General features: G+C 33.4%; 1 protein-coding gene across 5 annotated transcripts in view; it reads right to left on the bottom strand.

Annotated features, from left to right (window-relative positions):
- LOC106874522 (protein phosphatase 3 catalytic subunit alpha) overlaps positions 1-23,004 on the bottom strand; it is a 175,157-nt gene that overhangs the window by 12,858 nt on the left and 139,295 nt on the right. For 3 of the 5 annotated variants that reach the window (XM_089362800.1, XM_089362781.1, XM_089362796.1), the window contains 2 exons: positions 1,048-1,123; positions 339-436 (listed from right to left, as the gene is read on the bottom strand). In XM_089362800.1, the coding sequence (XP_089218926.1) occupies positions 339-436; positions 1,048-1,123 (174 nt within the window). Of the gene's footprint in view, positions 1-338; positions 437-1,047; positions 1,133-23,004 lie in introns of all 5 variants that reach the window. The other 2 variants (XM_089362779.1, XM_089362785.1) reach the window with 1 other exon arrangement.

Genomic DNA, 23,004 nt, shown 5'->3' with positions numbered 1-23,004 from the left:
TCTGTGTGACTATATGTGTGTGCATGTGTGTATGTGTGTGTGTGCATGCATGCGCATGTGTGTTTGCTGAAACCTTCCAGTTACTATAGCTATCAGCAACTTAACATTTTTATTAATTTGGATTTTTTTTTCTTAAAATATATTTTTTTTTAAACCTTTATTTTTGGTGTTTGAATACAAAGAGGAGGTAAATATTTAGAAGATAGCAGGTTTTACAGCAACATCAACCAGACTACCCGGGTGAAACCGGAAAAAAACAGCTAGTATATATATATATATATATATATATATATGAAATAACAAGTTCATGCTTAAATTATGACTGAAGACAACCTTACCACTTCTCAGAGTATCTTTGCCACCAGATAGCGCTCCGAGAGGTAGCAAACCATTTGGAGTAAGTCCCTTCAACTGCAGTACACTTTCGCTCTCTTCCCTGTAAAGAAAAGAACAATGAGTTGTCAAAATGAAAAGTAAGTAATTTATTAGATAGAAATTGATCTTAAAAAGGAAGGATATGGAAAATTATGGCAGTGTTCATATATTACTCAAGAGCATTGGTAATGTAATAAAAAGGTTCTGTTCTTGTTAATTAAAACCAAGTTGTGGGCCAAGTTACCACTAATCATGGTGCATACTATAAAAATGATTTCTCTTCTAGACATAATACTTAATTTGCAAGACAACAGAAATTATAGCCAATTGATATGATCTCACTATATTACTACTACTTTGTTATGCAGAATGAAAGGAAAAGTAATTTCCAACAGAATTTTGAAATGTTCTAAAACATAATTTAATTGAAAATAATGATAGGAATAAAGAGTCATATTAAGAGCCCAATTAACATATAACGATGAAATCCTTAATTAAAATTATGTAGCTAAATAAGTGAGCCAACAAGATTGTTTGATTAAGCTTAAAAGATTAAATGTATATATAAATAGACAGAATAATCTTGGTAAGTGTTTCATTCATTGGACTTAGTGAATGAAATATAAAGACACTAAATCAGAAGTATAAAGCCAAATAGCAAATAACACTCACCTCAATACAGTAAATACTCTAGCCATTTTACCGATGGCTCGAATCTTGTTTCTGATGACCTCTTTCCTGGCAGCAACTGGTTGTGCTGTAAGTAAAGAAAAGAAAATACATTTATATTGAAAAATGCAGAAACAAAATGAAAATGTATAATATTAACTATGCTATAAAAACTGTTGTTGCTCATGCAGACCTATGGTCAAAGATATTTCTGCCATGGCCATCCCAACTTTTCCCTCAAACTTAGTATATCTGGTCCATCCCTTTTTTTAAAGATGAGAAGAGTGATTTGAGAAAGACATGTCTGATGTTTCTAGCATGTCCATATGGAGGTTGTGTATCTTCTCAATACACCCACCTCCAAAAAAAAAAAACCAAAAAAAAAAAAACCAGTCACTTCTTTCTATTTTTCTATCCCTTACATAGCTGTTTAAATAGGGCCCAATCTGAAAAGGCTGGATGATATTCCAACTTCATGAGATGGTGATGATTATTTATGGGAAATGAATAGACACAGTAAAATACACAGAATTTTTCAGAAAGAGAAAAAAACAAAAAAAGTTTGTGTTATTTATGAAAAGTAACTGTGGGGAGACATGATATAGGCTGATCAGAGCAGGCAATGTATGCAAGATATATATTAAAGACCAACATTACAGCAAATTCATGCAGCTGGCTTATCACAGTTGTTTTATTAAACTGTTAATATTAAATATTTTCCCAGCAATGAATAATTAGGAATTTCAGATTTTGGATTATCATATTTCCACCTTGTTAACTTCTATGACAAATATCTAGAAAGTAACAATACATTTTCTGAAGCTAACTCCATTGTGGGGTGAGATTTGTAGATTTCTACTACAATGGGTTTAATCAATTATAAATATCAATTAGTTGGCAACTTAGATTTACTTATTCACACAATGTTTCACTATGTGAGTGAAAATAACAGATTCATTCATTTTTACGTGAGGACATGTAGATCTAGTTTAAACAGGACTGCAGCATAAACATATTTATCATGCTTCAAACTCAGTAGGATGTGTACTGTACATTTTCAGCTATTCCAACACTGGCTTATACACTGGTCACCTTTCTTATAGTAGTGAGCTATTATCAATACTGATATTTATTTTACAATTCAGTGGACTGTACCAGACTTGTTTGGGCTGCAGACAAGGCACAATGTAGTTCATAGCTAATAGTTCAATATTGTTGATGGAGTCATCTGTGAGTCCTCAAAACTGACATTTATTATATTATAGATTTGAAAATCTTAAAGAAACTATCATATCATACCAACTGTGTAAGTCGAATATATATATAAACAGAAATAATTAGTTAAGTCTATTAAAATGTTACCGTTTGAAAATCAAAGCTCCAGAATCACAATGACAAAAATACATATGCAAAAAAAAAAAGAAAAGAAAAAAAAACCAAAGAAAAGTTATACAAACATGATCTACATCTCTATAACATTGGAATACAGCTCTTGACTTACACTACATTTTTGCTTAAACTGAGGACAATTTTTTTAACCAGTTCACTATTGAGGTGTTCATACTTTCCACTGACTCTTAAGTTAGTATGGGAAGTAGATATATTAGTACTACTAAACTAAGAGAAAGAATTGAACATTCACCTTTTCTTATAGCCAATAATAACTGTTTTCTTTTTCGTTGGGGGAGGGGACATACTGAATAAGTATCAACATAGAAAGTAGACATAATCAGAGATTGCCTACATGTATTTATAGAGATTTCTTTCATGCACACAGATAGGAGTGAAAGGTCTGTAGGATATTGGGACGGAAATACAGCAGGTAATGTCTAAGTGATGAAATAATTTGGGAGTGTTCTGTGGATGCATTGATATGAAGTAGTCACTTTGGTATGCATGTTTATATAACAATCAACTTCTACCCTGACACTATCTAAAGCAAAAGCTGAAAATTTATTCAACCCTTCATTTTGTCAGAGCATCTAATATATACTTTCTCTCCACTAAACATGAGAAGCCTTTAGAAAGTATGAACTGTTCAAATTTTAATTGGTTAATAAACTTCCTAAATTTAATAAAGCATGCATATATATATATATATATATATATATATATATATATATATATATATATAAAACTCATATAATGCTTTATATTAATTTCTATTAAGTGCTTAAAGAAGCTGTGTTATAAAGTTAGTTACAGTTTAGAGAGTGAAGCAGTTTGGTTAAATACCACACCACCAAACCCAACATATTGCAGGACAGAATTATGATTCAATATGAAAACTAACCTAAATTATACTACATAGGTAAGTGTTTTTTTGCCTTTTAAAAAAATTTTTATATTTATTACTTTGATTTAACATTTTTGAAAAGTTGGATAAAAGGTGCTGAAATACACTTTTATATAAAGAAGGGCAGTAACTCTGTTGAACAATTTCTTTCCTTATCCTTATAAAAAGGGAATAAACTGAAAAATGTTCCTCATGACTGATAACTTGATTTAGGTTTTACAAGTACATTGTAATATGTTTAGTAGAAATACAATTCTTCCTCAAAAAAATTATACAAAATATAATGAGTAAGAAAAGATTAAAAAAGAAAAGTAAAAAAAAAAAAAAGAATTTGATGCTAATAAATAGAATCCTTATTTATTAGAGATTTAAAATCACTACGAGGTTGAAACAGTGCAACCGGAGTGATTAGTCAAAAATATATATAGAACCTATTAAGCTTAATTTCAAGTAGCTGTGTGGAACAACCACATCTACAAGGCTGTTTCGGCTGCTTTACAGGGCTGGTTTGCTACTGCTTTTTTCTGGAATTCAGTTTTTTCACCCTAAATATCTGCCTTAAAAATTTCGTGCATAAGGATTTTTAATTGATCTTAGATTCTTATCCAAAGTTTTAGGCAGTGAGTTCAAACCTAAAACAATGTAGTTATGATGAAGAACTTAACCACATAATTATGCACACACATACATATATATATATATATATATATATATATATATATATATATATATATTACAGTGGAAATATATTTTGAAACCAGCATTAAGCTTTCTCGTCAAATATTTTAAGTATTTTACTAATAGTTATTATAAATCAACATTTCTGATCTTCATAAAATTCAGAGTTATATAATTTAGATCTGTATTTAATGTATGGTTGGTCTTCAAAATTACATGTGATATGTTGCATTGTAGCTAGCTATATGCTGATTTAAAAGCATTTATAAATAAAATCCTTGCTTAGTACTGCTTAAACTGAACTTAGAATATACATTTTTGGTTTATTCAACCATATACCTTTAGATGTATGATTGAAACTTCAACCTCAAGATTATAAGTAACTAAAATTATAAACAAAAAATGAATAAGCCAAAAATCTTTAGAGCTTAAAATATTTCTTGCTTTGTTTACCAAGATCTAACCTGATTTGACTGCAAATTTTATTCAAAACTGCAGTTTTATTCAAAATTACCTTTGCTTATAACAACTTAGTCTTATTTTGCTTTACACCTCAGTAAATTATAAAATAGATACTAGCATACTTTAACAACTGTTCATTAATGCATCCTTATTAAAAAGAAAAAAACTATCATAAAATATTAAAACAGAAATACTAAAATACACCACCAATCACTTATGATACTCCTAAGTGTTCTGTTATTTTTTAACTAGAATAATCTTAGCTAATTAAAAAAATCCTAAAAAGATATTTAATAAACAGATAATCGTACTTACCAAATATTGATATAGATTCCCAGCAAGCAAAGGGAAATAACGGAAAACATATTATTAGTAAGTGCGTCAGTTATAAAGAAACAAAAACAAAAACATTTCAACATTTTAGATCCATTGCATAATTTTCCATTCTTACAGTCAGACGAAATAGTGGTTAAGGGTGTGTGTGTGTGTGTGTGTGTGTGTGTGTATGCACACACGTACACACATTTTTATATATATATATATACACACACACACACACACTTATATATATATATGTATGGGTGTGTATGTATGTACATATTTATATATATACACATATAATTTTCCCCAAGAGTTATTTCTAGAAACAAACGATATACAGAAGTGATTTCTTAAAATAATGACAAAAAAGAACTGAATATAAAAACATTACAAACTAGTTTATGGTATTGATATTGTCTTCCACCCGTTTAAAGATCATAACTTCTAGTAATTTAATAATTATATTGGGACAATTTATATAAATCTATCATGGATAGATTTTAGTTACTGCTGTCAATGAGTTAACAAACCAGCTAATAACTATATACTGAGCACATGCATGCACAAACATATGAATATGTGAGTGTGTACACACACATTACATATATACATACAAATACAAATGTAATGCAACATAAAGTATCTGTTAGAATTTATTATGTAACAAATAGCATTTCATAGGTAAAATGAAGAACAGAAGCAAATTTTACTGATCTGATCAACTAATGCTAAAACAGGTAAAGTACAGTTTGAATAGATAACAGCAGCTACTCATAGTTAGAATATCAATGATTATTTTGTATGTTACCTAACTGCCCATAGAGTAAAGATTATTTTGCTTATTTAAAAACATCTGATTGATATATACATCTCTGAATTATTCATAACATATAAAACTGTACAGTTACATTCATAGTTTGCCATTAACATGAAAACATAAGAATGGAAATTCCTATTAAAAACAACAAAAACAAAAAAAAAACATGAATTTATTTAGACAAGCAGCTTTAACATAAAACAAGTATAAACAAACAATTAAAAAAAACAGCAGAAAACAATGCAAAAGTTTAAAAAAAAGAAATACAATTCCACAAGTCAGCCTGTAAGGGTTAAACATTGATATCAACTGCACAACATTAGTTTAAAGCCTAGTGGATAATGTATTGGGGACAGGGGTCTAAATGCAACACTGGGCATGACAAGGCAATGATACTGACAGGACATGATAAGGGATATGTCACATGAAAGGCTACTTGATGTAACACAAGGAGAGTTACAGCGAGGGCTTTAGAATTGACATAATGACATGAGGACTAAATGAGATATTAAAGAAGGGAAGGGCTGATTAATTAAAATAGCTGCAGTAACATGAAATGTCAACTGATGAAATAACTGAGCAGATTGATCAGTTAATATTTTAATTGTCATTATTTAGAAGCTTTAATCATGATAAATCATTAATGAAAATAGATAATTATTGACTGAGCTTCAGGTTTGAAACAAAAGCATTTTGTTTATTTTATAAGATATTATGGAGAGTTGAATGAGAGATTTAAGTAATGCACTAGTTGGAACATATTCCAATGGAATTGACTTGTACACTTTCAATTTCGTTTTTATATTTCATAGAAATTGAAAAATATTTTGATTGGTATGAGACCCATAAGGAATAAAAAACTGTTTGAACCTGAATATAGTGAAGATGTATTTAATGATAGGCAGCCTTCCAGCTGATCAGATTGTTAAGTCACAAGCATTCTAGTCAAAAATGCTGTGCTGTGTATCTCAATATCCCAGTCTACTCAAGTGTAGTTAGGTCTGGAAGAGGTACAGTTCATCAACTCAAGTAAATGGTATGTATTTTGTTAGTTTTTAGTATTCATTTAGACCATATGGGAAAGAACTATGAGAAAACCAGTATTTTATCTAAGAAAGGATGTATATTAACTGCCCAAAGTAAAAAATAAAACCTTCAGCATATTACAATGACATCTGGTGGATAAAAATGGAGAAAAACCAAATCAAACTTAAATTTTGGCATTCTTAAATGATGAGAGTAGTTAGAAGATTAATAACACAATAGTTTATTAACTCAAAATTCAGTTAAGTGATCTTTAGTGTTTTCTAATTGATTAAGACAATATTTGATAATTACATAATTGTTTTAAAGAATATACATTTGGAACTAAGAGTATGTAAACTTTAGAGCTGATTTTGTTATTAACATTAATAAACAAAAAATGTTGTGGAAAATTATTTACCCTTAGAATAAACATAAAAATTAAAATGTAAGCTAAAACAGCAAATTTGTAAAATATAAAAAAAACAAATGAAAGTCAATAAATAAAAAAATAAAACTATGTTATGACAATAAAAGTAGATAGTACAATTACATATTAGAAAAAAAAAATGTTAAGTAAGAATAAATACTGAAGATTTATTTTATAGATAAAGATGAAAAGTAAAGTGGAAATGAGCTGTGATTAACACAAAAAAAAAACAAATGCTAGCTCAGCTGAAAGAGAAAAAGCTTTATAAATTGGTGAAATGGTGTTCCTTCAGAAGACTTCGAATAAAGATAATATTAAAGTTTACTTATCCTATGTTAATATCAAAGAACTGGCTTACAAAATATCATTGATATGTGTAAAGAAAGAGAATTAATAATGATGATAATAACAAATATTTTGATTTTTACTTTACGCACATGAATGGAAACACTGAGAATTTATACATTCATATCAATAAAATTTTTATTGAGAAGTAATATGTTTGTAAAGAGAGTGAGATAACGTTTTAAATGTATGAAAATGAAAATTAGATTCCAGATAAAACTGATATTACAGCACCACAGAAAATGTGTGTGTGTGTGTGTATACATACACACACACATATATATATATAATTTTGTTCTTTTCCATGCTTGCATGAGTCAAACAGAATTCACTGAAGCAGATTTCTTTGGTTGGACGCTCTTCCCATTTCCAACCTTCATCTATTTTCAAGCAAGGTTAACACTCTCTCCAAGTCCAGACAGACACATATACACACCTTATACAAAATTTCATTTTCATTTTTGTTTAAAGAATAACATTCTCTGGTAAGTATCAGGACTTGACTATATGACAAAAATACCATTACAAATGAAATAGTTGCATGAAAGGAACCTTTACAATTTTTTTCCAAATAATATCTCTAAAATACTATGAATAGGAAAGCAGTTTCTCATATTCCAACCATGGTCTCTTTCAATTAATTTTTGGAGAATATATAATGTGACCATGAAAAACTTGACACTATCAGGAAATATGAAGAGAAACCATGTAGCTGAGTAGAAACCCATGAGCGAATTTATTTCAATACTGAAGTAACAATGGTAATAGTTTTTCTGTTGGCATTGACTGAGATGGACTTAGTTTCTGTAATTTCAGGAAGCATATGACTAAGGGTGGTATATTTAATTCATCAGAGAGTCTAATATTATCACTTCACCTGGACATTGAGTAAATTTCGTGAAGTTAACTCTGAAGCAGATATTTCTTGAAAAGCTCTGGTTCGAAGGTAACTTAATATCTTGATGTGCTGCTTCCTTCTGTACCTTTTACAGAGTGGTGTTATTGTTTATTAGTTGGTATAAGTGGAACTGACTCTTAAGCAGAGGATTTGCCACCAGATGTGACAACACCAATGACTTTCAGAGGCTAACCTATTTGCTGGCAAACCCATTTGTAGCTATTAAAGGGATTGTAGTAATGGTTAGCAGGAGCCTACAAAGAGTTTTGCTTACTCTCGTGAGAGAAAATGGCAGACAGAAACTGTGAGAAGCCCTGCATACACATACATATACATGTGTGTTCTGCTGTGGCTCCTTATACTTTTACTGCTCATATCCAAGCACAAAGCTGCTCCATCGAGGGTCATAGTCTTGAATGCTGCATAGTAACCTAATAAAGTGGTTGGTATTAGGAAGGCATCCAAATGTAGAAACCAAGGCAAAGCAGATACTAGAGCATGATGCAGTGTCTGGTCCTATCAAATTCTGTCAGACTGTCCAACTCATACCAGCATGGAACATTGATGTGAAATGATGATACATACATGTGTGTGTGTGTGTGTGTGTGTGTGTGTATCATCTAAGGTAAGATCATTTTGTTTATCTTACCTTAATGGAACAGTACACTACACACACACACACACATGTATATATGAAGTGCATTCCAGAAGCTTTGAGACTTTTTTTTTAGGAGAGGCAGTTATAACTGTCCTAGATTATTGAAATTTTAGTATATCCTTTTTATACATCTAATATTCACATCTGCCAACTTTTTTTTTATTCCTGATTGAAGGGGATGGCTGTAACAGCACACTGAAGACACCCAATTAAACACTGCTTATTACAGCTACTTAACACCGATTGTCACAATTCTCTCCTGGTAACCAATTACTTGATAGAAATGGACATCTAAACTATCCCTTGCTCTCCCTATAACTAGACTTTGCTCCCTGTGACTTTTGATTGTTCTCCAAGCTGAAGGAGAACCTTAGGGGGCAGTTGTTTTGAATACATTGAGAAGATGAATAAGGCTGTGAGAAGGGTCCTGGACACCTTCACTTTGGAGGATATCAATAGAGCGTTCATGAAGTGGCTGGAGTGCTACAACAAGTGCACTGAAATCAGAGGATCCCACTTTGAAGGAGATTAGACTTTTGTACTTCTCAGAAATTAATAAATGTCTCTCATGAAAAGGTCTCAAAACACCTGGAATGCACCTTGTGTGTGTATATACTTATATATAATTGTATATATGTATATCATAATGTGTGTGTATAGATGTGTATATAGATATGTATGTGCATATGAATTTGTAGCTTTCTCTTGTCTTAAGAGGTTTGATTCAGTGACAGTAAGGGTATCTGGCCAACTTTCATTTCAGGCGTAGAAAAAAAACATTAAAATGATATGATCCACACACTCATGTTTGTGCATATATGTGTGTGAATTATTTACATATCTACATATATGTATCAAAAAGTTCCCAGATTAGTTCTGTAGTACACCAACAGATGGTAGTACATGGTTGTGTGCACAGTGAGAGCTAGCAGTGACCTTCATGAGGCAGTGTGGTGAGTGACATCACTGTTTATTTCACAACTTGTGAAATCCTTGCTTTTGTCATGGACAAAGAGCCAACATGAAATTTTGCATTAAACTTGGGAAGTCTGCTACAGAGCACACTTTGACAAGCTTATGGCGATGAGGCAATGGGTTGTATGCAATGTTTTGAGTGGCATGGGCATATTCAAAAGCAGAAGAATGTCCCTGGAAAATGATGAGCGACCTGGAAGACCTGCCACGAGTGTCACCCCCAGAAATGTGGAGAAGATTCATCAGCTTGTGCATGAGGATTGTCGAAGGTCAATCAACAACATTGCTGATGTTGTTGGTCTGTCATATGGGTCTGTGCAGGCAACCCTAACGTCTGAATTGAACATGTGGCGTGTATCTGCTAAGTTTGTCCCTCACCTGCTGACCACAGCAGAAAGGACATCATGTTGAAGTCTGTCAAGATCTCCGTCGGTGTACCATTGATGAAGCATCCTTCATGTTGAGGATCATCACCCGTGATGGAAGTTGGGTCTATGGGTACGACCATGAGATGATGCAACAGTCATCACAATGGAAGAGGCCTGCATCTCTACAACTGAAGAAGACACGACAGAGTAGTAGTTCAATCATGAGCATGCACATCGTTTTTTTGACATTCGTGGTATTGTGCATTGAGAATTCATCCTCCAGGGCCAGACTGTCAATCAAGAGTTCTACTGCAACATTTTGAAGCGTTTGAGGGAGGGCATTTGGTGAAATCAACTAGATCTGTGGAGCATAAAGAATTGGATTCTTCACGACACAATGCACACTGAGCTCTCCTCATTCATGAGTTTTTTGCCCAAAACAACATGGTATTGCTTCCACACCCTCCCTATTTGCCAGATTTAGCATCTTCCTTCTCTTCCCCAAGGTGAAAATGCAGCTCAAAGGCTGCCGTTTTAACACCGTTGTTGAAAACGAGCGAATCACAGAAAGTCTTTGACTCACTTATGAAAAACAACTTCCAGGTTGGATTCCAAAAGCAGCAGGAACGCTGGGACTGGTGTATTGCTGCACAAGGTGACTATTTTGAAGGAGATGATGTTAAAAATTAGGTAAATAAGTTATTTTTTTATTAAACATAAGTCTGGGAACTCTTTGATACCACCTCATACATATCTTGGGAACCACCTGGTTAGGTGTATGTCCTTCCTGTATGAACACAATAAGCAGGCATTCTGTACTATAGTGGTGGGTCAAGCAATACCTTGAAAATGAAATTAGTAGGCAGAAACTGAAGATACTTGTTTGTGAGTAAGTTTGTATTTCCCCTTGTCTGCATGTGTGTTCTCTGACTGTAAACAACAGCGTTGCTGTCCATACATTGTTCTTTACTTGCAGACCACCGTGAAAACATGTCTGGGCTTCTTGACATTTTGGGTGATCTTTGTAAACAAGAGACTCATTCAAATGGTGTTTGTTTCCAGTTCTCCATGTAACCCTGTCCAGGTGGTTGTTGTTTGATAGACTGGAGCATTATCACCTTACTTGGAAACAGGTGAGGATAGGTATCTTTACTCTAATGTAATTTCATCAGACTCATGCAAGCTTGGTAAAGTGGACATTAAAATGATAATTAAAATGACGACACCTACATATATATGCATTTATTGTTAGGCAAATGTCAATATATATATACATTGATATATCTCTTAATTTACAGATTAAGGCTACCATTGGTTTCATGTAAAGGAAGCCCTTAACAGTTATCAAGCCTATCACATGGAACATCAGTGTTCGTCTCCATTTAGAGACAAACACAAATAAAGAATCTTTATCCACCAATGTGGTGTTGAGTGCTCACTTTCATTGTTTGATATTTATGTACATTGATATATATATATATATATATATACACACACACACACACACTCTCGCACATACATATCTATCTATCTATCTTATATATATATATATGCATAAAAGAAAATAAGAAAAATAACTCAGAGTGATCAGTGGCATGTAACTGAACAACAAAGACAAAGGTAAATTAAATAACTAAGATAATTTCTTGATTAATGGAAATTATGTCTATTTCCAGTGAAGGTAAACTAATTGCATGTGATAATTGGTGCCAAATTAGAATAGGAGATAATCTCAACAATCAGGATTTCTCCAAAACTGGCATGCCAGAAAAGAAAATTCAAGATGACAGCTGTGACACATTTCTGCCTCAACAACTGTCATCAACATAGCCTTTGTCCTATCTTGATATCAGCAAATGTAACATTTAAAACATTATGGCCTAAGTAATTATGTAATCTGCATAATTGAAATGAAAATAAGCTAAGAAAGATAACATACATGTGTATGTGTGTACACATGTCTAGATATATATACATACACACGTATACATAAATACATGCACACACCACCATCATTGTTATCATTTTAATGTTCACTTTTCTTTGCTTGTGTGTGTCACCTGAGAATGTGCCACAGACGTTTTCTATGTTTGGATGTCAATCCTGATACCAACCCCACCATCTATTTCCAAGCAAGGTAATAACACCTCCATTACTTAGGATCTATTGAACAACAAACAACCCTGACATAGTAACATACAGAACTGGAAATAGACACTATTTTTAAACAAGAATTGCACATGTCAAAAACTGTCAAGAAGCCCAGACATGCTTTTGTTGTGGACTGCAAGCAAAGGACATCATAAGTTTGAAAGGCAAGGTGGTTTTATACATTCAATGAATACATATCAAGATATTGATAAGCGAAAACTCACACAGACAAACACACACACTCATATATAACAGGCTTCCTTTGGATTCCATCTACCAAATTCACTCAGAAGATATTGGTTGACTTGCACCTGTAGCAAAAGGCAAAAGACCACACCTACATAGGCAAACTGAACCATTGACTATGCAGTATCAAAATGAAATTTTTAACCACACAGCCATGCCTACATATATACTTTTATATACATACATATATACACACGCACACATATATATCCATATATAAAATGAAGTTAAACGCAGGTGTTATTCAAATCTTTATATTTCTGACATGTTTCGAAGAAAACATTGGTATTACTCCTGAGAGAATAAAATGATGTAAAACAATGTAATTATCTCATCGGTTAAAATGGCTTAGTGTTTTGTTTCTCTTTTTTCCTTGATTACAGTGTTTTACATCATTTTATTCCCTCAGGAATAATACCAATGTTTTCTTTGAAACATATGTTGGAAGTATAAAGATTTGAATAACATATATATATGTACATACATATATATACACACATATATCATCATCATCATCACCATCGTTTAACGTCCGCTTTCCATGCTAGCATGGGTTGGACGATTTGACTGAGGACTGGTGCAACTGGATGGCTTCACCAGGCTCCAATCTAATTATATGTACATATATATATATGGACATATGTATATGTACGTACGTATGTGTGTGTATATATATATATATATATACACACACACGCATCCAGTGAAACATACTAGCTTCATTTCTTTCAAGCCTATGCATGATCTCAGCAGTCACAGCCCATGTTTCACTACTGTGTAACATGGCTGTTCGCACGCATGCATCACAAAGTCTACCTTTCACTCTCTGTGAGGGGCCCTTTGTTACCAGCAGATGTAGGAGCTCTCTGAACTCTGCCCTGGCTATTCTTATTCTAGCAGCTACACTCTCAGAGCATCCACCCCTGCTATTGACTTGGTCACCTAGGTAATGGAAGCTATCAACTGTTTTCTGTACATCTTTAGTGTTTATTGTCCCTGTGCATCTGCCAGACACAAAAACTATCTTCCCAGTTAACCTTCCTTTGACATTGCTGCACCTCTTATATGTCTATAGCTTACACTGGGTACATCTTATGGAGTTTCTACCCATGCCTTTTCTGCAGATCGAAAAGGATTTGTGATTTGTCTGCTTTCCTACTAACTAAGACTTTGGTGTTAGCTAGATTGACTATAAAGCCCTTCCATTCTAGATCTTGCTTCCACACTTGAAACTTCTCTAGTTCTGGTTGTGATTCAGCTATTAGAGCAAGGTCATCAGTACAGAGATGCTCCCAGGGACAACCTGTCTTGAATTCCTCTGTTATTGCCTGGAGGACTATGATGAACAAGAGGGGGCTGAGGACTGATCCTTGGTGAACCCCTACATCTACCTGGAATTCGTCACTATACTTGTTGCCAACCCTCACCTTACTGACAGCACCCCTGTACAGGGCTTGTACAGTTCTCACCAATATATATATAAGTATATATATATATATATATATATATATATCTACAGAAAAATAACATCAGCAACATACCTTAGGAATGAGAACAGTGTACCCCATTAGTCAAATAAAGGGTTGGGTTTGAAATTCCATCAGAACACCTGATGAAAACTGGAGAGTACATCAGCTGATATGTTGTGATAACAACAAACAAGATGAGGACACCTATCCATCCATTATAAATAATGTAAATACATATATATATATATATACATACACACATATGTATATATACAAAAATAATGATCTTATTGTATACAGTGCTCAGGTACACTACATACATCATCATCACCATCAGGCTCCAATCTAATTTGGCAGAGTTTCTACAGCTGGATGCCCTTCCTAACGCCAACCACTCAGAGAGTGTAGTGGGTGCTTTTACGTGTCACCCGCACGAAAACGGCCATGCTCGAAATGGTGTCTTTTATGTGCCACCCGCACAAGAGCCAGTCCAGGGGCACTGGCAATGATCTCGCTCGAAAACCCTACCAGGCCAGTCAGGCGGTACTGGCAACGGTCATGCTCAGGATGGTACATCTTATGTGCCACCCGCACAAGAGCCAGTCCAGGGGCCCTGGCAACGATCTCACTTGGCTTGCCGGGTCTTCTCACGCACAACACATTTCCAAAGGTCTCGGTCAGTAGTCATCGCCTCGGTGAGGCCCAATGTTCGAAGGTCTTGCCTCACCACCTCAGCCCAGGTCTTCCTGGGCCTACCTCTTCCACGGGTTCCCTCAACTGTCAGGGAGTGGCACTTTTTCACGCAGCTATCCTCATTCATTCTCACCACATGTCCAAACCAGCGCAATCGTCTCTCTTGCACACCACAACTGATGCTTCTTATGTTCAGCTTTTCTCTCAAGATACTTACACTCTGATGGGTATGCACATTTACATTACACATCCAGCGGAGCATACTGGCTTCATTCCTTGTGAGCTTACGCATGTCCTCAGCAGTCACAGCCCATGTTTCACTGCCATGTAGCATGGCTGTTCGTACACATGCGTCATACAGTCTGCCTTTTACTCTGAGTGAGAGTCCCTTTGTCGCCAGCAGAGGTAAGAGCTCTCTAAACTTGGCCCAGGCTATTCTTATTCTAGCAGTTACACTTTCAGCGCACCCACCCCCACTACTAACTTGGTCACCCAGATAGCGGAAGCTATCGACTACCTCTAGTTTTTCTCCCTGGAATGAGATAGAAGTTGTTTCCTGTTTGTTTACAGTGTTTATTGCACCTGAACATCTGCCACATACAAAAACTAACTTCGTAGTTAATCTGCCTTTGATATTGCTGCACCTCTTATGTGTCCATAGCTTGCACCGGGTACATCTTATAGAGTTACTACCTACTCCTTTACTGCATATTGAGCAGGGCCATCTACCTGAAGGGGTTTGTGTTTTATCTACCTTCCTACTTATTAGGATTTTGGTTTTTGCTAGGTTGACTTTAAGGCCCTTCGATTCTAGTCCTTGCTTCCACACCTTAAACTTCTCCTCTAGTTCTGATAGTGACTCCGCAATTAGTGCAAGGTCATCAGCATAGAGGAGCTCCCAGGGGCAACCTGTCTTGAATTCCTCTGTGATCACCTGGAGGACTATGATAAATAGGAGGGGGCTGAGGACGGAACCTTGGTGGACCCCTACCTCTACCCGGAATTCATTACTGTACTCATTTCCAACCCTCACCTTACTGACAGCATCTCTGTACATGGCTTGAACAGCTCTTACTAACCATTCTTCTATCCCAAGTTTCCTCATTGACCACCAGATAAGGGATCGGGGGGACCCTGTCAAAGGCTTTCTCCATGTCAACGAAGGCCAGGTACAGAGGTTTATCCTTGGCTAGATATTTCTCCTGCAGCTGTCTCACTAGAAATATGGCATCAGTGGTGCTTTTACCTGGCACGAACCCAAACTGCATCTCATCTAAATTGATTCGCTCCCTAATTAGTTGGGCTATGACCCTCTCCGTAACTTTCATAACCTGATCTAACAGCTTGATGCCTCTGTAATTATTAGTATCTAAAGCGTCACCTTTACCTTTGTAGCAGTTTACTATGGTGCTGCTACACCAATATATATATATATATATATATATATATATATATATATATGTATACATGTCTCTTAAAAGATAGAGCTCAAAATCAATGCATTGAAGATACTTTATTGCAGCAACAATTATAATAACAGAAACAACCACAATAAGCCAAACCTATGCACATTTCAATAGGGTATCCCGGAAAAATAAACCACATCATCAGATGTCTCGTAAAATATTGTAACAAATTACAACATATTACAAATTTCTGGATACTCCATCTCATCAGGGTCGCATTATTGCCATCACCAATACTATTATTAGCAAAACACACACATCATCCAAGAGGGTGAAAGAATAATCGACGGCACGCAACCTACCATCGTTATTTTCTTACAGAATGTAAACAAACCAGTCAACCGAAATCCAGCGACGTACACCGCCCGGTTTACAGCGTAAAAATCCCTTGCCAAAAATTCATCCCCCCTGTACATCAAGATTTCCTATCGGATCTTCCTATAACGATAGTGTATTAATTAATTCATTAATTATACCCGCCCACGCCCACGCACCGCACACCACCACCCACATGCCCACACACACATATACCTATACTTAGATGTACACACCAATATATATTTATATGTATTTTTTATGTATAACCATACACTCAAACACATATACACACAAACACATATACACTCACATATGCATGCATATACATATACACACATACAGATACACATGCACCCACATACACGCGCACAGATACACACACACACACACATTTACATATATACGCATACATACTCACATACACACATGCGTACATATGTACATACATACATATAGCTATACCTCCATATATACATCGATACATATGCACATACACACACACAAGCTTATATATGTTTACATGTACACACATACACATACGTCTCCATACACACATATATACACACATACACTCTCACGTGTCTCCACATGTATACCTACACCCATATACATATGCCCTCATATATTTGCGCCACAGACCTAATTCCAGTAAGATATATAGAGATGAATATACCTCTTCCTTAATTTCGAACTTGTACCTATACACATTCCGGTAATTCCTATTTATAAAATGCATACGTATGTCTATACATATGTAGACATCTGTAAGCTTTAAACGTTATTTTATTAACTAGGTGACCCTTGGAAAAAAGTTTGGAAAATAATTCCAAGTTACATAACGAACAAGTACTTTTACCCTTGTCGTACGGCATCGATTTGCCTACTAACAACCATTCAAGGGAGTAATCCTTTTTCTCATCTTTCAATTTCCAAACTAAATTACTAAGCGCCGTACTATATTGCTTACTCCTATCCCTAAAGGAAGAGTAATGATTAGAAATTCGTTTCGAGACCTCAAGTGAGGAAGCCCCGATATAACTCCAAATCTTCTTATCCGTTATAACATTACACCTATAGACAATGTTTTTAGTTTTAGCATTTGCACTAAGGAATCTTATTCTATTAGGGTTATCTTCAGATATTTCTATTAGTTTATTACCAAAGTTAGTGGTATTATCCATATCCTTTTGGTCTTGACTAACATCTCGACCATTGCCTGTATTATTATTATTATTACCCTCTGTGTTTATGTCAACAGAACTATGACTAGAGTTTGAGGATAAAAGTTTGAAGTTATGAGCGGCGATAATTTGGGTCAAATTCTTGGTGTTTGAAAATCCGAACCTTACCTTATGCTCGTTAATAACCTTATAGTAGAGCGAGTTAATTGGAAAATGTTTCCTAACTACATTCCTGAATAAACTAACTAAATTTGATTTTACTTGCCTCCCATAAGGGATGATGAACCATAGACTATCCTGTTTCCTAGAATGACAACCTACATTATTATCCCTAAAAAACTTAAGCCTACTCCTTTCAGCCCCTGGTACACTATCATTGGATCTTGGCCTATGCTTTAGCTTACTGAATGGGTTAACATTATTCTTATTATTATTCTTATTATTATTATTGTTAGTTTTATAACTACCCTTATTGCTATTATTCACATTATCAATTTTATTAATATTATTATTATTAACATCTTCAATAGAGGAAGCAGAATCTGGTTTAATATAGTATACCTTATCATTATATCCTGCTTCCAGCAAAGCGGAGTTATAAAACTTTGCCTCATCTTCAAAAACCAGATTATTTGCAGACAGGTTTGTTTACATTCTGTAAGAAAATAACGATGGTAGGTTGCGTGCCGTCGATTATTCTTTCACCCTCTTGGATGATGTGTGTTTTGCTAATAATAGTATTGGTGATGGCAATAATGCGACCCTGATGAGATGGAGTATCCAGAAATTTGTAATATGTTGTAATTTGTTACAATATTTTACGAGACATCTGATGATGTGGTTTATTTTTCCGGGATACCCTATTGAAATGTGCATAGGTTTGGCTTATTGTGGTTGTTTCTGTTATTATAATTGTTGCTGCAATAAAGTATCTTCAATGCATTGATTTTGAGCTCTATCTTTTAAGAGACATGTATACATATATATATACAAAAACTCAACTGTGAGCTTTTGGCTAAGACTGTTAACAGATACTATATATTTTGTAAAATTTGTTTTATAAAAGTATATATTTAATATATATATATATATATATATATATAATATTAGGGACAAAATCCAAAATTACAGGTAAAACTATATATATATATATATATATATATATACATACATACCACAATGTGTGTGTATATACATATATAGATATACATACATTGTGTGTGTGTTATATATCTATGTCTCTCCCTTCTCCCCCCCCCCTCTCTCTCTCTCTCTCTCTCTCTCTCTCTCTCTCTCTCTCTCTCTCTATATATATATATATATATATATATATATCTACATACACACACATTAACATGACAATGTCTGTGCTTGTAATTGTGAACATGTGTGTTTGTATGTATGTAAAAAAGAAACAACCAAATTTCAGCCAACTCTAAAATGGAAGCATTCAGGCCTAAGAGCAAGAAAAATAAACCAAGATTCTAGTTTACTAATATTACAGCAACACAGGTTTCAACAATTTCTTGAGAAATATATAGCAAAGTACAACAAAAAAAGTGAAACATGTGAGTCTAATTCAAACCAATAATAAATAATTCAACCGTCTAATTGGCCATTTGTATAGTATGGCAGGAATAATAAAATAAAACAAACAAAATCTGAGAAAAAAATGTATGCTATAGTCATGCACTGTCTGAGACAACCAATGGAAAATTTGAACTTTAGTTATTTGAGTATTCAAAAGTGCAAATTGAAATTGTGCAGGTGCAGTTTTATTATTTTAACCACTGAAACAGAATGATTTTCTTTAAAACAAATAAAAGCCTTAAATTGAAGCTTTTGAAAAACTGTTTTAGAATAAGCTAAGGAAATAAAGACAAGATAAATATTTTAATTGGAAATGATAGAATTTCAAGAAAACTTCTATTCTCTTCTTCACCAGGAAAATAATTGAGATTAGACAAAAATTTGTCACAAGACATACCAAATGGCTATTTAAAAACATTTCAAATGAAACAGCTACAAAATTAAAAGAAATGTGTTATTGAATTATTTTCGAATATGTTACATATAAAAAATACAACAATGGCTTGAAGAAAGGAACCTCATAATAACAATTAGATTCTTAGATTGTGAGACACAAAATTTTATCATTTCAGTGCAGATGATACAGTCAAACTGATAAAAATTATAATCAAATAATTTTTAAAAAAATGCAAAAAGAAATGAATTTAAAAAACAAACTAAAGATGTTTGTGTTCTCAAAGAAACCTATAAGAGGAAAAAATGGGGGCAAATTTTCCAATGTGTGCCTCAAAACAGACGCTTCTTAACATTGATTGGCATTCAACATTGAGGTCATACAAATGAGAATTAAAACAGTAATACCAATATAGAAAATAAAATGAAATAAAAAGTTTTATAATAATCTGCCTACATGTAGTAAATCTACTGGGCACTGTTAGATGTTTTAACAGCCATATGTGCTAGAGATAGCTCACAAAAGACGGCTAGCCTTGAGAAAACATTCAATAGAGGACACAGGCAAATATATTTCAATAGGGTAAGGAGAGGAAAAGATATATATATATATATATATATATATATATATATATATATATATATATATATATACATACATACACATATATATATGTTAGCAAATTTTAGACAACAGGCATTACGCAAAAATAGAAAACTGACATGGGATAAAGAAAAAAAAAAAAAGAGCACAGGAGGAACGAGCGAGGCATACAAAATTGGGGACAGGTCACATAAGCCAAATAGACTTACCAGTGTTGAACCCTGACCAGTAAAATTGTGAGTGGGCATGCAAAAAGGGTTGCAAGGTGATCCAGATGAAAGAGAAAAATATGGTGCATTAAGGAAATGCATTTGCAAGTTATGTGCCAAAAGCAGGGAGAGAGTGATTATTGACAGATCAATAATGTTTTAAATATGAGTGGTGGGGATAAGGAAGAAGTGAAAGGAATAGGGATTTTGTGTTGAAGTGGTGGAATGGGATTATGGAAACTAACACACTGTTCAATAACTTGGGAGAAAAGGAAAAAACAAAAACAAAAAAAATTAAAACATAGGTGTGTATATTTGATAAAGGTATTTTAAAACTACTTTTGACAAATTTTGAGCAGCAAAGAATCCATAAGCTTATATATAAAAAGGAAAGAGCTATTCACTTTGAGATCAAATCCATGAAGGGTTTATCATGAAGGCTTGTGGGAGGTATTATCTCTTGGTCAATTAAGACCACCTTCTTGCATGGGAAGTAGTGGGACTAAAATTTTTGATTCAGTAGTCTTGTAACAATAATCAGCAACAAGTGAAATCAATTGTCTTGTAACTTTGGTATAATTAGAATATTTTAAATGATAATCTTTTCCAATTGATTTAAAATATCAACAGTTATCAGTATAAATGATTATACAAAATAGATAACAAGGGCTTGATTGAAAATCAAAAAAGTACTTCAAGAGTATCTAGCAAATGAAGGGTTTCTATTTATATCAGAAAAAAGCTCTCAGTATAATTTTTACTGTGTATCTTGATTAATATAAATATATGTTATTAATAATTTGATATTTTTTATAAATTTATCAGTAGAATGACTTTTTTCATAGATAAGAGTCATGTGCATATGTGAATAGAAAGAGTTGAAAACTGTAAAAATAATATTATAAAGCCTTTGAAATCATCAATTAATCTATGCCTATCTTTAAAACTATTAAATTTTAGATTCAAAATAAGAGAAAATTATAAAAATATCATAAATCTAAAAGCCCACTACTTCCATTTCACTCTAAGAACACTATAAAGAAATTTTGGTATATATTTTATTCATATATCTATCTTTTGAAGGGATGCTTTTGAAGAATAAGGAAAAGACATTTCAATATAATCATTAGGAAAGGGCTTGAGCCAATACTAGAGTGAATGAGCTTAAATACTGAAGGGAGGGAGAGAGGTGGAAGAGGGAGATGTAACTAAGGTAGGGAAAGAGAAAGTGTAAGAGAAAGCAGTGTGTAGGTGTGTGTGTGTGAGAGAGAGAGAGAGAGAGAAAGAGAGAAAGAGAGAAAGAGAGAGAAAGAGAGAAAGAGAGAGAGAGAGAAAGTAGTAGAGATAATAAAAATATCAGAAAGAAAGATATAAAGTGAATAATCGGAAAATGTATATCATATTATTTTACTGAATTTACAATCTCCAAGTTTTTATAGGGAATATGTAAAACTTATTCTAATAACCCAATTTCTCAATGTTATCTGTAAATTCATTATTAAAAATATCAGTTGTAGATTAAAAATGGTAGTTAACCTCCAGTTAGAAAATATAATTTGCATTATATATAAACTTAAAACAACCCCTTTTAAAATATGTTCCTAGCAAGAGGAATATATTTTAAAATACTGTATCTAATGAAAGTTATGTCAACAAGAGGACTGACATGAACATGTCCAACAGCAAGAAAATAATCAGTACTATATAACTAAACTGGATGGTAGTTTAAGTCCAGAGTTTATTTATTTATTAATAATAATAATAATTTTAAAAAAATCATTACAGATAATTTATGAATATATTTAGAAAACAACTAGTATAACTATTGACACTAAGTCTAACTGAAAGGAAATCTATTTCTAAAACATTGCATGATAGGTTACAGGTTCAGGTGTTGGGTTCAAGAGAAAGTTAAGTACTTTCAGAAAATGTTTCAGAATTTTAAGAATTTCCATTAACATGTAAAGTTATGCACATAATTATCTTCCACGAAAGAAAAAAATATCGGACTGGAATTACAAGAAGAGATTTTGACCAACAAATATTGCATTAATAAAGGGAGAAAAAAACCCCTAAAATATTTAGCTTTTGAAAGTCTTATACAAAGAAAGTTAATTGTTGCTAAGTTGAAATAAAAATAATGGTAAATATAATCAACACTATACAATGATAAAGATGTTAATGCCAGTTGTAAGAAGGCAAAACGATATATTTGAAGTTGTCTTCTTTGTAATAAGTACATTATCCAATTATTTCTGATGGTACCTAATTAATTCCTAATAGGATTTTCACTATTTTATGCATAGTAGTAAGCAAAACTTTAAGTGACATTCAGTTATACTATGCACGAAAACTATCAAGAGCAACCA

Source organism: Octopus bimaculoides, chromosome 1 (assembly GCF_046866305.1).
Source record: "Octopus bimaculoides isolate indiv1 chromosome 1, ASM4686630v1, whole genome shotgun sequence".
Taxonomy (NCBI): Eukaryota; Metazoa; Mollusca; class Cephalopoda; order Octopoda; family Octopodidae; genus Octopus; species Octopus bimaculoides.
This window is presented reverse-complemented; position numbering and strand designations above follow the sequence as displayed.